General features: G+C 40.8%; 2 protein-coding genes across 3 annotated transcripts; both read left to right on the top strand.

Annotated features, from left to right (window-relative positions):
• Window positions 1–1,811: 1,811 nt before the first annotated feature.
• LOC129099421 (kazrin-A-like) lies at window positions 1,812–6,450 on the top strand (the record flags this gene model as incomplete). Its single annotated transcript, XM_054608657.1, has 7 exons — window positions 1,812–2,108; window positions 2,278–2,396; window positions 3,439–3,670; window positions 3,790–3,891; window positions 4,582–4,748; window positions 4,972–5,113; window positions 5,437–6,450. Coding segments are annotated over 7 exons (1,218 nt in total), but the record flags the coding sequence as incomplete, so codon positions are not given.
• A 2,868-nt stretch (window positions 6,451–9,318) lies between these two features.
• tmem51a (transmembrane protein 51a) lies at window positions 9,319–15,896 on the top strand. Of its 2 annotated transcripts, none has more exons than XM_054609293.1 (3): window positions 9,319–9,524; window positions 11,314–11,762; window positions 12,418–15,896. In XM_054609293.1, the coding sequence occupies exons 2-3, from the start codon at window positions 11,350–11,352 to the stop codon at window positions 12,821–12,823; spliced, it is 819 nt and encodes a 272-aa protein (XP_054465268.1). In that variant the 5' UTR covers window positions 9,319–9,524; window positions 11,314–11,349; the 3' UTR covers window positions 12,824–15,896. The 2 variants fall into 2 exon arrangements, with proteins under 2 accessions (XP_054465268.1, XP_054465269.1); XM_054609294.1 differs by lacking the exon at window positions 9,319–9,524 and adding an exon at window positions 9,766–9,839.
• Window positions 15,897–15,961: the final 65 nt, after the last annotated feature.

Here is a 15,961-nt window from a genome sequence, read left to right as displayed (position 1 = left end):
AGCTATTGAAGGGCACGTTTAAGGATTGATTGCTTGAACAAAACCGTTTCCTGTGTCCTACGTGAAGTGTAAACACTGCTGTTCTCTCCATACAAAAGCCCTCACGATCCATCAGTGTTCACAAAACAGACCTAACACTCATGGACTTAGATAAGGATCAAAACTCTTTACAGTAGTATCCTCTCTTTGACCCTCTCCGCTTTTAGAAAACGCATAAGAGGGCAGGCCCAGAGGAGGACCCGACTCTCAGCTCACAGAGTCCAGTCTCCAAAAGTTTGGCCTTCAACTGGATGTTAGAGGGTCAATTCCGAAGTTTTTCTATGTGAGGTGCCTTGGAAAGAACTGAAAACATAGTTTTTATCTGAAAGAATAAATTGCATTTCTTTCCAAAAAAACTGATTTATTCAGCTTAATATGAATTGCTCTCAGAGGGCTTATTAGAAGTGCACCTTCAGTTTACATATAGCTCTTAGAGGGCACATAAAAGCATCTAGCTTGAGATTAATTACAAAAGTTGAGTTTAATACAAACCTGCCATCATTAAATGGTTAATCTCTTTTTGACCCAGCACACATTGGTGCAGTAAAGCCTGTCACAAAGGAGGGTTTCTATTTGGAAACAAGGAGACAAAGAACATGTTTGGCTTTTTATTTTTTTGGTCTGTTTTAAGGTTGAAACCTCCAGACATTTCAAACTGAATGAGTCACATAGCGAGCGTCATTCCATCTCATATTTCTGTTTTTGCACTGAAACAAAGTGGATGTTTTGGAGGGTAAAGATTCTGAGGCCGTCTTTTATGACTGAAATCTCAGGTAGATGCTTTAGTTTCAGGCCGTGGTGGCTAAAGCCCATGTATACAGTCACTGGTTGAGCTATAGAGCTGCTTATTCTAAGGAATGCATCAAGAGCAGTCCAGGGTTTGTGCTGAGGTTTAATGATGTAGCTTGTGTTGTTGAAAATACTAGATGAGACAGAGGAATTTTATGAATGTCACTTTTGTAATCAAATTGAGAACATTTTCGCTGCACAGGCAGTAATGTTTTTACTTTCACCCTAAACAACAGCTCACACCTCCAGTGAAGGAGGAGCTTACTCAACACGTGCATATGTCATGAGCAATCAGAGCAATGAAAATATGTCCAATATTAAAAGTAATACATAGTGCTACACCAACTGCTGAGTCCGAAACTGGTACAAGAATGCCACCTGCTGGTAAAGACAGAGAAATGTCTCTCAGGGAAACAAAGTGAACTGCTTTGTTGGCCAATATATTGAAATCTTGAGAGAAAAGTAAACACGAAACATTTTGCCCCATTTAGTAACATAACGGCCAGGCATTCCAAGACTATAGGGAATAATTCAAGGGGCATTTAACGGACACACTACAAATTTCAAGTCACACTTTACCCTATAGTTAATTTGTGAGTCAGATTTCATAATGCATCAAAATGTAACTTAGTTTTCTAAATTGCAGGCTTTTTGTTTTCATGGAGCTGTTGCTGCAGGCTTATTTAGACAGATTAGACAGCCGTGTTGATTCAACAGCTCAAACAGCTGCCTATTTAATGGACTTCTTAAGTGACAAACTTGTTTATGAAAGCTGCAACTTAGTTCACAGCGTCCCTGGCAAACGTTTGGCTTTATTATAAAGGAATATAATAATAATTATTGTCATGCAGCCAAAAGCTTAGGATGTTGCTTAAAGCGTGTTTGTTTTGAAGAAATTACTTGTGTCTAGTTCCAGAGCAGAGTTTATGTTAAACTGATTTACATTTGTTGCAGTATGTTTGGATTAACGTTTTGCTTTTTTTATTGCTCACTATACCCACTGCCACCTCTGCCTTCACTCACACCCTCAACTACATCACCCACATGTCCCCCCTTCACCCTCCCACTTAGACTCAGACTGCCTCTCCAGCCCCACCCGCCACAGCCTCAGCCTGTCAGACGGATCGGAGGACCAGCTGGACCGCCTCCAGCAGGTGGAGCTGGCCAGGATGACGCCCATGTCCCAGTGGAGGGCTGGCACTGTGCAGGCCTGGCTGGAGGTTGTCATGGCAATGCCAATGTACATCCGCACCTGCTCGGAAAATGTCAAGAGTGGGAAGGTAGGATTAAACCACTGACATTATGCAGGTGGACTCACTTTGCATTTTTCTTAAAATATTGTTATTGTTGCAAATGTGTAAATGACCAGCCTTTTATTTCAATTCACCTGGCTGTTTTTTTATAGGACACTTTGTGGCTTTAGTAGCTAAACAGTGTCACATTTTGCAGGTTTTACTTGGACTGACAGATGAAGACCTGGAGCTGGGTTTAGGTGTCAGCAGTTTAATGCATCGCCGGAAACTCCGCCTGGCCATTGAGGATTACAGAGATGCTGAGAATGGTAGAGGGTGAGGAAGGGAGACGGAGAATTCTTGTAGAGACTTTTACATTATGTGGTTATGAAAGAGGGCCATCTGTTGGTGATTTATAGTAACAACATTTACAAATTACAATACTGACTTTAAATAGAGAGGTAAGTGTTCAAAATAAATGCAACAGTCTCACTGTCTTTACGCCAGATTTGAAAGTTTCCTCCTTTAACATTCAGATTAATGACATGCAGATCAGTTTACCTGTCTTCATGAACATATATATATATATATATATAATATATATATATATATATATATATATATATATATATATATATATATATATATATATATATATATATATATAAACAGGTTAAATCTCAAGCACACACAGAAACGTTTTCTCACTTGTTTGTTGGTGCAACATGCAGCTGCTGCTGTTAGATTGGGTTTTGAGTTATGTAGCCTCAACAGCATTCAAAATTAAATAGCAATGTGCCTTTCTAAAATCATTAACGCAGGTTGAAATGTTCAAGCAGTTTGTTTTGTTTGACCAACAGTCTACCACTCATAGAGGACAATCAAATAACCCATAAAACTCTTGTCTGATAAGCTGGAATCATAAAATAGTAAATTTAGATTATTAAAAAAATGCAGCTGAATTAATTTTCTGTCTGTTGAAATTTTGATCTTATGACAGTGTTTGTCAAAACTTAGCAACAATATTATTATAATTCATCCTAAAATTAAGATCAGAGCCACATTTGATAGAAATCTGTCCAAATGTCGAGACATTCCACTCAAAATCACAAATGTCAGTCTCATTGTGGTGTTTGAGAAAAGGTCAGTGCATCACCTAAGTCAGTACGAATAATCCTCTGAGAACCATTAATGTCTTTTCATGCCAAATTCATGCCAAGCCATCGAATAGCTGTTCGATATTTAAGTCTGGACCAAAGTGATGGAGCAACCAACAAACAATAAAGCCACCGGTACATCTTCATAGATTGATACCACAAAGTGTTTTTTCTTTGTGATTTAGGTGAGGTGACCCTTTAACAAATGTTAATGTCTACAGGCTGTCCAAGGCTGCAGACATGGACCACCACTGGGTGGCCAAGGCCTGGCTAAGCGATGTGGGCCTGCCTCAGTACTCTCAGGCCTTTCACAACCACTTAGTTGACGGGCGTCTGCTGAATTCCCTGACACGTCGCGACCTTGAACGTCACCTCAACATCACCAAGAAGTTCCACCAGGTCAGCTTGCTGCTGGGCATCGAACTGTTGCACTTACTCAATTTCGACAAGGAGGTAAGTGAGTTTCTGCACCACGTCCACACGTAGAGGGCAACAGTGAATATACTCGTCAATGCTCTTGCGGTGAGTGAAAACAGTTGAGTAAAAGGTTTGTGTTAAAAACAATGTTCCAGGCACTGCAGGCCCGCCGGGTACAGTGTGAGCACCAGAACGTGGATCCTTTGGTATGGACCTCTCATCGGGTCATGAAATGGATCAAGGATATTGACCTGAAGGTAAGGTCAGATAGAGAAAGACAGAGAATACACCTTTAAGACTGAACACATGTAAAACAGGAATAACCTCTATGTAAACAGCATTTTATCCTTTATAGACTGACATCTTGAAACAAAAACTGAGGCTACAGTCATTGCAAATAAAGCACATTTTTGGATTAAATACTAATAACAAAGAGAAACTAATGTATTGAGAATTATAACAACACTTTCACATGGTATCGTGGGTAACTGAGGCTCTTGTGTTCACTCAGCACTCCCTATCTCCACAGAATGATAGAAGGTCTTTGTTAATTTATTTCTAAGCTGCTACTAGTTGTTTACAAAGCCTTTCAAAATAGTGCCTCTATGGTGATGCTGCAATATGAATATCCAAGGTCAACATTGTCTTGGCATTGGACAACATGTTGCCATTATGAGGTAGTACCAGATTCAGGGTGTGTAGAGATAAGGCCGTCTAGACTGACATCCTGTTAATATCCTCAGCAATTGTGAATTTATGCTGACATCAACAAATGAATTAATATGTTTGTCTAGGAGCCAATTTGACATCATTTTTGTGAGCCTGTTGATATGAGTGCTTTTTTCTTAATCCAGTATTGTGCACAGTATTACATCAGAAGATTTTACATTCCATCTTATGAATGAGAATTATTCACTCTATGGCCTTCTCTCCATCCACCTGTCCAGGAGTTTGCTGAAGGTCTTCTAAGCAGCGGAGTTCATGGCGCTGTCATGGTGCTTGACCCGACTTTTAACACTGACGCCATGGCAACAGCACTGGGGATCCCTAGCAACAAGCACATGGTTCGCCGACACCTCATTGAGGAGATGAAAACCTTGATTGGCTCAGCCAGGTGAGAGGAGACTTTCACCAAGACAGATCCCACTCTAGCTCTACCTACTGTAGCCTGTGTTTATGTGTAAGTGGATTAGATAAGAGATGCCTAACCTGAAGGGGACAATCGCTGATGACGTATCTGCTTTTAAAAGTGGCATAAAGGTGTGTTCTGGTGTCCTTTAAATGCTATTTAAGGCCGCTGTCCCCAACATTCTGCTCCAACCCATGTTCCCTTTCAGGACAGAGGCCAAGCAGGACTATGAGCACCTAGGCCTGGGAACACCACCAACACCCCTTCGCCAGAACTCCCTGGGGAGACCGCCCAGCTCCACCAGCCGACACACGGATGACGAAGGCTCCCTGAGGAGGAGGGCTGTCAAGGTGGGGAGGGGCGGGGTTCTGCTTGAACTTTCATTGTTTCGATGCAAAAATGACAATCAGGCTTGGTTGCTTAGCACATGGAGCTTAGTGCTAACACATTAGAAGATGTTTGAAGGAATTTGATACAGCAGGGGTACAACATTATGAGAATGGTGCAGACAAGACAACCTGTGTGGCAGCAGGCTGAATACAAAGTGCAAGACACAAACTACATCTTGATACTGTAGAGTGGAAAAAGTGCTTTAATTAATAAGAATATTTCATCAGAAGTAAACAGGGCTTTGTTTGACTGCCTTTGTGGTAAAAATGAATGTGTGTTTCAGCCTCCAACAGGGTTCAGCCCCAAAGCCCGCAATGGGCGAGACTTGACTTGCCATAGCAGCTACGGCTCCCTGCCTCGGGATGTTCGAGACCAGACTCCGCCCAGAGCCGAGGGAAGCCCGATCCACGGTTACACCAGCATCGAGGTCACCAACGTTTGAGGTCATCACAGTGTGACGAAAACCAGCTTCATCGCAACTACATTTACACCATGGACATTTGTCATGTGTACCTGAACATGATATGGTTATTTTCTCTAAAGATGAGAGTTTACAGGATAGATTGCACTTTTTTAAGCAAGACAGGATTCTTTTTTACATGTCTCCTGGTTAAAGAAAGTTTTCATTGTGCGCAGGTGGTATTTCGATGTTTAAGAGGGCAGTAATTTATCTCGCCTGAATCAAGAGATGCAGGACGCAAGCTAAACAATTATTTTTCTATTTTTTTTGTGTGTAAAGGGTTCTTTGTGAATTTGACTTGGCAATTTGTTGACTGGATGCTAGTGATGGTTTCTCTGAGGAAATGAGATTTTAATGTTTGTATAATACAGGGTACTTGATGACAAAATGAAAAAAGTTTCATATCAGTGTAAATTGTTCTTGTTTTATTCAGTTCTACTGTTTGTGATGCCTTGTCAGTGTAGCTGAGGACAGCGGACAAAAAAGAGTTTATGTTTGATATCCATTTTTTCATCTTGCACATTTACACAGTTGTGTCTAAACAGATGTAGCACCCTCTTCTGATGTTTTATACTGTGAAGTAAACGTGGAAAAAATATTTGAACAATGCAAACAAAAGATGACTGCAGAGCTGTATGTCCATAGACGCCTCAGGGCTGAAAGGTGTGAGGATGCATATATATAAAAATGAAAAATTTCCTTTTAATGAAATAAAGATGACATTTTAAATTTTATGGTGTTGTCCACCCATCTTCAGCAGAAAGTTCAATAAAAAATTACTGTATGTTATGTGAAAGTATTTATAACAATTACCAACACAAAGATAGTTATTTTAAAAAAGAAATCTACAGTACACCTACTGTAAACTGCATATACAGAACCACAAAACAAAGTTTGAAACTAGCTGGTAAAGAAAGTCACACATAAGAAATAGCTTTAAAAAAGTATTTTCTCAAGAGTTGATGGAGGCCAAACCAGAGGTAGAAGGAGAGGGAAAATGTGACTCATCAGATGGCCAGAAACACAACACTTAATGTTTCACTGCCTATGCTGGAGCACGTAGAACCTTTATAAGGCAATAATATATATGATTTGTATGTCTGTCAGGGGGCTGCATGGTGGTGTAGTGGCTATCACTGTCGCCTCACAGCAAGAGGGGCCCTGGTTCTCCGGCTTCCTCCCACAGTCCAAAGACATGCAGCTTAGGTTAATTGAAGACTCTAAATTGTCCGTAGGTGTGAATGTGAGTGTGAGTGGTTGTCTGTCTATATCTGTCAGCCCTGTGATAGGCTGGCGACCTGTCCAGGGTGAACCCTGCCTTCGCCCAATGACAGCTGGGATCGGCTCCAGCCCCCCCGCGACCCTTAACAGGATAAGCGGTTACGGAAAATGAATGAATGAATGTCTGTCAGGCTGTTTGGGACTTTTTCTGTCCCCTATTGGCCAAAAAACAACTAAATAAATCCCCACACGAGTGGTCGTCTATTTAGAATGAGAGGAACTTTGACTGTGTGAGAAATAGGAAATTATAGAAATGCTGGAAATGTATGAATAAAGGATGAAAACAGGGTGTGGCTGTTAGAAGATTTAAAGAGTGAGAGGAATGTGAATTATTGAACTTATTTGCATCAGAAAGTGTGTGCGGTTCATTGCTTCCAATTGTAATGTAAATGAGGGGGCCATAGTAAACTCAGTGATTACATTTGTGTATAAACCTGACTCTGTACTCTTGACTGATTTCTCCGCAGTATTTTTGTGAGTCACTCCGGTAATCTCTTCTCTCTTTGCTCACTGTTGAACGAGTTAACTCAAGTCTCTGTTTAGACCTCCAGGCAACTTCCTCCCCCTCACAGTGACTCGAACATTGTGGCAAGCTAAGGATGACACGCAGCAAGGTATACAGCTTCCCTCTGCAATCCGCCCATGGATGGGAAAAAAGCTGGCAATTCATTAAATGATGTCCATATACGTACTCAGAGATATGACAGGTATATGAGGGATGGTAAGTCAGGCAAAGAAAATCACCTGAGAAAAGTTAATGTGCTACACGTAAGGCAATGAGGCCATTGAATCAAGCTTATCTACAGTATGTCCTACTGTAACATACGAGCTAACAACACATCACTTAATTTGATTAAAGGCTGACAGCGATAGGACATCCAGATGTAATCAAGGCTGGTTCACTGTGTGTGTGTGTGTGTGTGTGTGTGTGTGTGGTTAAACAGAGGATCCAGACAAAAGCTTAGGAGGAAGAAGACCTCCCCAGGGTCCAGAACAACAGGATTGCCCCATTCAGAAGGAGCAATTCCGTGCCCAGGGTTGGGACTGGTTTTGTCATTATTGTGAAATAGTATATATAATATAATATAATACTCTCTTGCAGCATGTAAACTAGATACAAACAGTGACACTGACGTTTGTACTGCGTAACCGATGGGTCCACCTCGCGGTCACTTATGTCCAAAGGGCACGAAAGGAGTGACGGTGAGTAATTGGTAAATTTACAAAGAGGAAGTAAAAATCTGGTCGTGTAGCGTAAACCTAATATGAAACTCATGGTTTACTGCATGGGGAAGTTTTGAGTACACAGTGAGTCAGTGTTAATCACTCTTTTTTTACAAGTTGGTGTTCATGATGTGAGACAGAATGTCACGTATTTTAATGGAAATCAAAAGAGATTTATGCAGTTCTGTCTAACTTTGATGAATATAATATTGAACTTTTCACTCCACTTTTTACTCCACTACATTTATTTCACAGCTTCAGTTACTACTTTACATATTTTGATTAATAATGAGAAATATAAATCAACTAATAACGTATGATACGTATGGTTAAGTTACCCAGCAGTATATAAAGTAATTCAAATAACCCCCCCCCCCCTTTACCAACTGCAATATTTAAGTGATACGCACATTGATCTAATCCAGTAATATAATAATGGGACATTCTGCATAATGAGTACTTTTACTTTAGCGCTTTGAGTTTATATTGATACTTTAAAATGAGTAATATCTTGAACGCTGCGCTTTTATTTGTACCAGACTGTAAAGTATTGCTACTTTTACTAAAATAAAAGACCTGACTATCTCTACCATCATTGTCTGCCAGGAAAATAAGGAGTCAAAATGTCTGCAGTGAAAAACTAATATGGTGGTTGTGTGCCTGTTGACATTGTTACTCGTGTTGAGTTTAAAAGCAGTTGTTGATTTTCATTCAAACTGAATATTCATCTACTATTCATTCATTATTGAAAGCCTTTTTTCTTCATATGTTGACTTTTTTGCACCCTGCACCAGACAAAAGGCACATTTTTAGTTTTTGCACGTTCAGCTGCCTGTGCTCTGAATAAAGCCTCTCTAGGGTACACTAGCTTAGCATTTAATTACAAATGTACTGAACACTAACAATACATTGGAATGCAATTAGTGCCAAATACCATAGTTCTATATGGGAAAGTCCCTAGGATATTTTCAAAAGAAAGTTAAACTCAATTAATATCATCAAGCGTGTTCAAATGTTAATGCTAGCATCTGTTTTGGTCATATGCAGACGACTGAAGACTATTTTGGACTATGGCCAAACACATTTCCCCTCACACTTCCTCTCCATCCGTCAGCCACCCCGAGAGCGAAAGAGTTAATTAAGGAACTGGAAGTGCGGCAGTGAGCCCCCTCCCTCCCCCTCCCTCCCCCGGCTCTCCCGCTCCCTCTCTGTCCGGCGGGCCCATCCGTCTCAGAGAAAGTTCCCGACTCTTAAAAGCTGTTCGTCCCCGAAATTAAACCACATACACTGTTGTCTGTGTCGGCACGGTTTGGGGACGTAAACGCCACACCTCCCAGCTTTGAGAAGAAGAGGTGGAGGTGGGGGGGGGGGGGAGAAGAGTTACGTGTCTTCAAAACGATGAAAAGGTGAGAGTAAAGCCGATGTACTCGCACGCGGAATTTCTTCTTTTTGTATCGTTTAAATGTTACTAAAAAGTTACACGGTAGCCAAAGTTTTTGAAGGTTGTGGAAAGTATTTGTCGCGCTGCTTCAGGCTACGGGATCCCGCTGTGTTCAACGTAAGCAACCACTGACTGTAGTGAGAAACCCGCCCAGTGTAACGGACACGGACTGCACGGGTCTGTTAGCGACACAACCTTTTTATGAGCATTCAATGCCAGACACGTAACACCTAGACGTCCAAACATCACCGCGTACAGTCTCCTGGACGTAACATTTGACGTAAGCTTTACTGTTTAGTAAACTAAGAGGGAAAAGAGTCATTTTAGAGTTAAACAGTTGGCTTCAACTACATACACATGATCACACCCAACACTAACTATGGGATTGAATGTTATACAGGGCTTTTCTTTCTTTTGAAAGACGGTTTTTATGAGCTTGAATGTCAATGTTTTACTAACTTTACTGTAAACCTGTCTTGTGGTGAAATATACCCTTTAGGTTGGACTGTAACACTCCTCACACAAGTCCATAATATGTAATATACCTTCATGTGAATGTTCCTCTGGATTGCACAACAAGCTTGTTAGTGATGTGCTGTGTGTGTGTGTGTGTGTGTGTGTGTGTGTGTGTGTGTGTGTGTGTGTGTGTGTGTGTGTGTGTGTGTGTGTGTGTGTGTGTAGTGTGTGTGTGTGTGTGTGTGTGTCTAGGATGCTAACAGGCCAGTATCTGTGTTCAGCTACCACGATGAGGATACTTCAGTCTCATGCCATGCATTCTTTAGCCAGAGGCTATTCCCAAAATCCAAGCTGGAGTAGACTGTCCGTCCGTCCGTCTGTCCCCCCCCCTTTCCCCACCATTCCCAGCAGGTCTGGGCATGTTTGCAAGAGTACACACTGACATATTTTGTGTGTGTATCCAATTTCACAGAGGTAGTAATATTACATGTAGGCAGTTATTCCTTGGACTTTTTTGTCTGAGTTCATTGACCGTTCACAGCAGTCCTCATCTGATCTGGCAAACATAGAATAGTTACACTGCGGGGGGGCCTTGTGATCAATGGCATCTGACAAGTATGCACTAGATGTGTGCTGACTGGTCATACTCACTGCATTTCAGAGAATCATTTCACTGTGTGCACCGGTTGGATTAATGCTAAACTAATAATGTTTCCTTTTAAATGTTTGGTTTTGGAGTTACACAGACGCTCATAATGATCAATAAAATAAATAAAAAAATATAGGGAAAAGAGAGTAACATAGAAAACTGTTGTATTTTTTATAAAAGCTAAGATATATTTCACAGTGACCATAGCTGTCCTTATCTACCCTTGTAATGTGTTTGCATTGGGTAACTAGTGACTTTGAAAGGTAAGTCTGCTGTAAACTTTTACCACGCAACACACCCATTCTTAGAAGCCTCTACAAAGGTAGTTTTACTTCAGTGACGTTTATGTCCTGCCATTTTCACGGAGAAATGGGTTTGTTCCCTCGTAAAGAACAAATATCTTAGCTGCAGCCACATTTTCAGGTTTTTTTTAATTATTTCTTAAAAGAACAGCTCTGACTGGTGAGGCCAACACTACTTTAAATACCAGCTCATAAGAGTAAAGGGCCACATTTTGTGTCTGGTAGGTATGACAGACAGGCCAGGAACTATGTTGAACTTTTTCCTTTTTTTTTTGTTATTCTTTCTGTGACAGTCTGTGGTATGTTTCTCAGTTTGTGTCTGACCTCACATGCCTTTCTCTCTACAGTTCTTGACCTCACAAGAGCTAGTAGGAACTGACAAGATGCTTTCCAGTGTGGATGGACCAGTAAGCCCCCTTGGCAGAGAAGGCACTGGCAACAACCACAACAACAATAACAACAACAACAGTAATGAAGACAGTGGAAACTCAGGATCCCAGTATGCACTGTGTGCTCTGGGGGTTGGGCTTGTTGCCCTCGGTGTTGTGATGATCGTGTGGAGCGTGGTACCTGCAGACCTGGCCGGTAACAGCAGCAGTTCGGGAGAAGATGGTAACACAAGTGGCAGGAAACATAAAGCGTCTTCCGTGGCCTTTGTCCTGGTCGGGTCTGGGGTGGTCATGCTGCTGCTGTCCTTGTGTCTGGGAATGAGGAACAAGCAGCGGGAGCAGCAGAGGCTTCAGGAGGCCCAGAACCGCGGAGGAGTGGCAGCAAGGGAGCAGGAGGAAAGACAAACGTAAGTTAAATAATGTCTTTCTAGCTAAACAACATTTAGATTTTAGGAATAATTAGTATGCTTTACAATATGACTTTTTTTTTGTTGCTGTTATGTCTGTGAGCAGATCAGTAATTTGTCCATGTAAACTGCCAAATATTGTAAATGTATGATAGATTTTCTGGTGAATTGTTTTATTTATTATCTTGTAAAATGTTGTTGACAGATTACACAGTTTGTGTCTATTATAAGGGCCACTGTGGGAAAAAATAACTCGGGGTATTCTGAAAGTCAGTGATTAGATGGATTATCCATGGTACTGAAATCCATGTCTGGCACTCCTTTTCTAGTGAAATCACTGAGGTCATATGGCTCTTTGAAGTTCTGTGACTTGAAACTTGGCTGCCGAATAGCGGCCTTGTTAATTCAAGAGCTAACAAATTCACATTATCCATTTAGTAAAATCCATGTTTGCTTATTTTTTTATTTACTGGCATCAAGTAGTAGTAGTCAAGATCATGCTGTTGTATGGCAGCACAAGTGATTTGTGGTTAAAGAAGCAATACACTTTGCATTTTACAACATTTGAGAATAATAATAAATTGATAATATTTTAGCTCCTGTGCAGGAGCATCAATCATGTCTGTCATTTTTTTTTTTTCATAAATGTCTGCAGTGCCGAGGAACAAGCCCACCGTTACGCTGTACCCAGCTATGAAGAAGCAGTGGGCAGTGGCCAGTACCCTGTCAGTAAGAGCAGCCTTGGCCCCAGCACCTCCCAGCTACCCTCCTACGATGACCTTGTCCAAGTTGATGGTGTGCAGTATGAATTTGAGGGGTCGGAGGTCACAACTACCGTATCACAGCCCGCTCCGACTCCAGCTGCTCCCACTGCTGCTGCTTCCACATCAAATCGCAGACCTGGGAAAAATAGCCGCAAGCTCCTCCCTATAAAGATCCGCAGGATTAAATCGGAGAAGCTGCACATGAAAAACTTGGATAACTCATTGCCAGCAACTGGATTCAGTATAGAACCACTTACCCCACCGCCGCAGTATGAGGATAAAGTGCCTCCGCTTTAAGATCAAGCTGATCCTGTTTAAAAACAATCTACTGAAATTCCTGGAATCCTCCATGATCACCTTTTTGTGGATCTGGATCTGTTTGTTTTTTTTAAACCAAGACTTAAGGATGGCTCTTCTCGCAGAACATTCTCAGTGGCACTTTTTAAAAGAATAAAGTACAGTATTCGTTCTAATACATAATTCATGCCACATCCCTCCAAAGCATTGAACAGAGAAACCATTAGTTTTTTTCAAATTTTGGATCTCTGAAACAGACACTGCCAGATAGTGATGGACATATTTGCTGGAACTTTCCTCACTGGGACATATTCTGTCACACGGTGGCACATTGGATTAAAAGAAAACGCACCAAATGCAGTTCTACTTTATGTCAAAGTCATTTTCTGTTCATGCATTTCACTTTATGTGTTTCACTGAGCACCGACTGTACAGGTGAGGTGACGTGAAAGAGATCATAGGACATCATTGAGCGGTTATAGTGAGGATTTGTGTGCACACTTAAATAGATATGTTCAGGGCAGTCATTTAGTGAAGTGGCTGCTGTTTGGACAGTGTTTCACCCTGGGAGGGATTTGGATTACTAGTGCCAGCGGTTTACTAAATGTAGGCTCTATGGTGAGTGACTGAGCGTTGTATGTACTCAGCTGGCATGACCTGATGTGGCATGCTACACAGAAACTCTCCCTCATTGTCAACGATAATGTATATCCAGGCCCTCTAGAGCTTTGCAGAAAATGAGGGACATTTTTGATATGTTGACTGATGTTAGAGAGTCTACTGTATTTGTATTAGCTTCTGTTGCACTGGCTTTTGGTTCAGATGGGTTTTCTTTATCCGTCTCCTTGAAAAGCTGAAACATGGCACTGGGGTTTTCTTTGCATATTCTAAGATTGGATAACTACTGGAGAGCAGAACTTCTACTTATGACCAAGATAAAACAAAGCTTTGTTAGCATTTATCAGCTACAGCTCCCATGACTCTTAGCCATAGGCACTCTACCAAAACCTAATGGGAATTGTAGTTCTTGAATGCTAACAAAAAATCACTTGTTTTATCAAGGCACTAAAACGTTACTGTCCAGTATAGTAGAGTATATTAAAGAGAAAACCCAAGTGTCCTGTTTCTCCTAAGAAAGACAAAACCCTGTACGGCACACGGTCTGGTGAAAAGGACTGGAAGTTAGTTTGACTAACTAACTTCAGCTGTGTATGATTTAAGGTTGTGGATATTACTTTACTGAGCAGGACGTGGTCAGAACCACCTAAATGGCTGCATTTAGTGTTGGTTGTTTCAGTGGATACGCCATGACTTGGTATCTTTACTTCCCTAAAGCTGTAATGAGGAACTTTGACAGAAACAGAGCTCTGAGATGCCGTCATCTTATCAATTTGTCATGGATAACTTGAAAGCAAACAACTGCCTAACTGCAGAATAAGATTAGCATGCCATTGGAGTCGATTTTTTAGCTAACTAATCAATGCAAGTCCAAATTTGATTGCTTTTAGAAACATAGCTGCGTCTTCAGCTCACTGTTGACCCGTTTCCTTTGCCTCTGTGCCGTTTGTTGCATGCAGCATGTAGAAGACATGCATATTCCATGAGACTCCACCATTACAGTCAACATAAAAAAACATAAAATATGAGATTCCGAGCTGGTTGTAACGTACGACCAAACAGCCATTCAAAAGTGTAAACCGGTTGGATATCAGTTAGGGAGAGAAAAGGTGGGGGCTCTGTGATGGATTTAATGGCCAACAATGGTCACTATTAGGTTACTTTTAAAGATAAATGACTTTCTAGGAAGTTGACGTCCTAATTTCATGGAATATTTAAACAGTGGTAATGATAACTGACTGCAGCAAACTTAGTTTGCCCTCCAGCTGTACACACCAAAGTACACTTAAGTGCCTTTGTGTTCACAACAACACTGCTGCTCTACAAAAAGACATTGTATGACTAAACCTGAGCTCTAATGTTGCACTTCCAACGCAATGTTGCTTTGACTCTCGCAAACAGCGAGTGGAGAATGAAGTATGTGAGCGCATAATGGAGGGAGCTTGGGAATAGTTGAAAGCCATGAAGACTACTTGTCTGTGAAGGCAGTGGTGTTGTCTCTGCTTCTCTCTTGGCTTGTTTTTGCCCGTTCCCGAGATGACCAACAGAAAGACTCTTTGACTGTGCAGCTGCACCATAACAACGGCAACTATTGCTCACTGGCTTGCTCATCTCCATTCCTACAACCACAGCCTGACCTGCAGCCCTGTTTAAACTTAGAAGTATGATGAGAATGAGCAGAACGAAGAAGAAAGACAACTGTTCAGGGAACTATTTTATCATTACCTGTTAACCAACTCTCTTGTCTTCTTCTTGTCAGACTTGTTTTAATACAAAAAGCTGAAGCCAATTGAATTGTTCATTCTGTTAAACGTGACAAATGTTATGAAGTTGAATGAAACACTTTTCCTCATTTGTTTTGTGGCACTTTTCCTTAGTGACGTCATCACCCAGTTCTACACCATGTTTTGGTAAAACTCAGTGTAGGTAGTGCAAAGGAAGCTACTCAGTCATCGTCAGATAATATATTGTAATGTTTTCTGTTAAGCAAAAGGCAACAAGGTCATTTAGTCACTTCATGTTTGTCATTGAAATTCAACATTTCAATGTCTATATTCCTCTGTCTTGTTTTTCGAAGTGGAAACATGACACAAATTGTATTAATTCTTAATTTGTTTGTCATGGTTAGTACTGCAGACATAGTCATTGTACCTCATTTGCAAAGGACTAGTTAACTAAATGATTGATTTTTATCACTTTGTAGTCAAAATGTTTTACGTTGATTCAATTTGTGTTTTTTCATTTAGCAGTCACTTTTTGTTTTACTTAGAGGAGTGCCTAAAACACATGCTGTTTGTTCATTTATTATTGCTTTTTTTTTATAATTCAAGTTTGTATTTCTTGTACTGTGAAAATGTGCTTTTCTATGATCGTTCTAATTTGTTTGTGGAACATTTGTTATTTTCTATGAAGAGTAAAAACCAATTTATCTCATGAATATTTATGGGAAATTAAAGTGAGTATTTGTTAACTAACCAAGTGTTCATGAGCTGTGATTACTGAACAGTTGTGTGTATAATT

Source organism: Anoplopoma fimbria, chromosome 12 (assembly GCF_027596085.1).
Source record: "Anoplopoma fimbria isolate UVic2021 breed Golden Eagle Sablefish chromosome 12, Afim_UVic_2022, whole genome shotgun sequence".
NCBI classification, from domain to species: Eukaryota; Metazoa; Chordata; class Actinopteri; order Perciformes; family Anoplopomatidae; genus Anoplopoma; species Anoplopoma fimbria.
Note: the sequence above shows the minus strand (reverse complement) of the source record. Positions and strands in the feature narration are given on the sequence as shown.

What these genes read in the sequence shown, in the direction of transcription:
- tmem51a (XM_054609293.1), top strand. Translation starts at nt 11,350, where the DNA reads ATGCTTTCCAGTGTGGATGGACCAGTAAGCCCCCTTGGCAGAGAAGGC. An exon ending in GAGCAGGAGGAAAGACAAAC is followed by an intron (nt 11,763 to 12,417) that starts GTAAGTTAAATA and finishes AAATGTCTGCAG; the next exon opens with TGCCGAGGAACAAGCCCACC.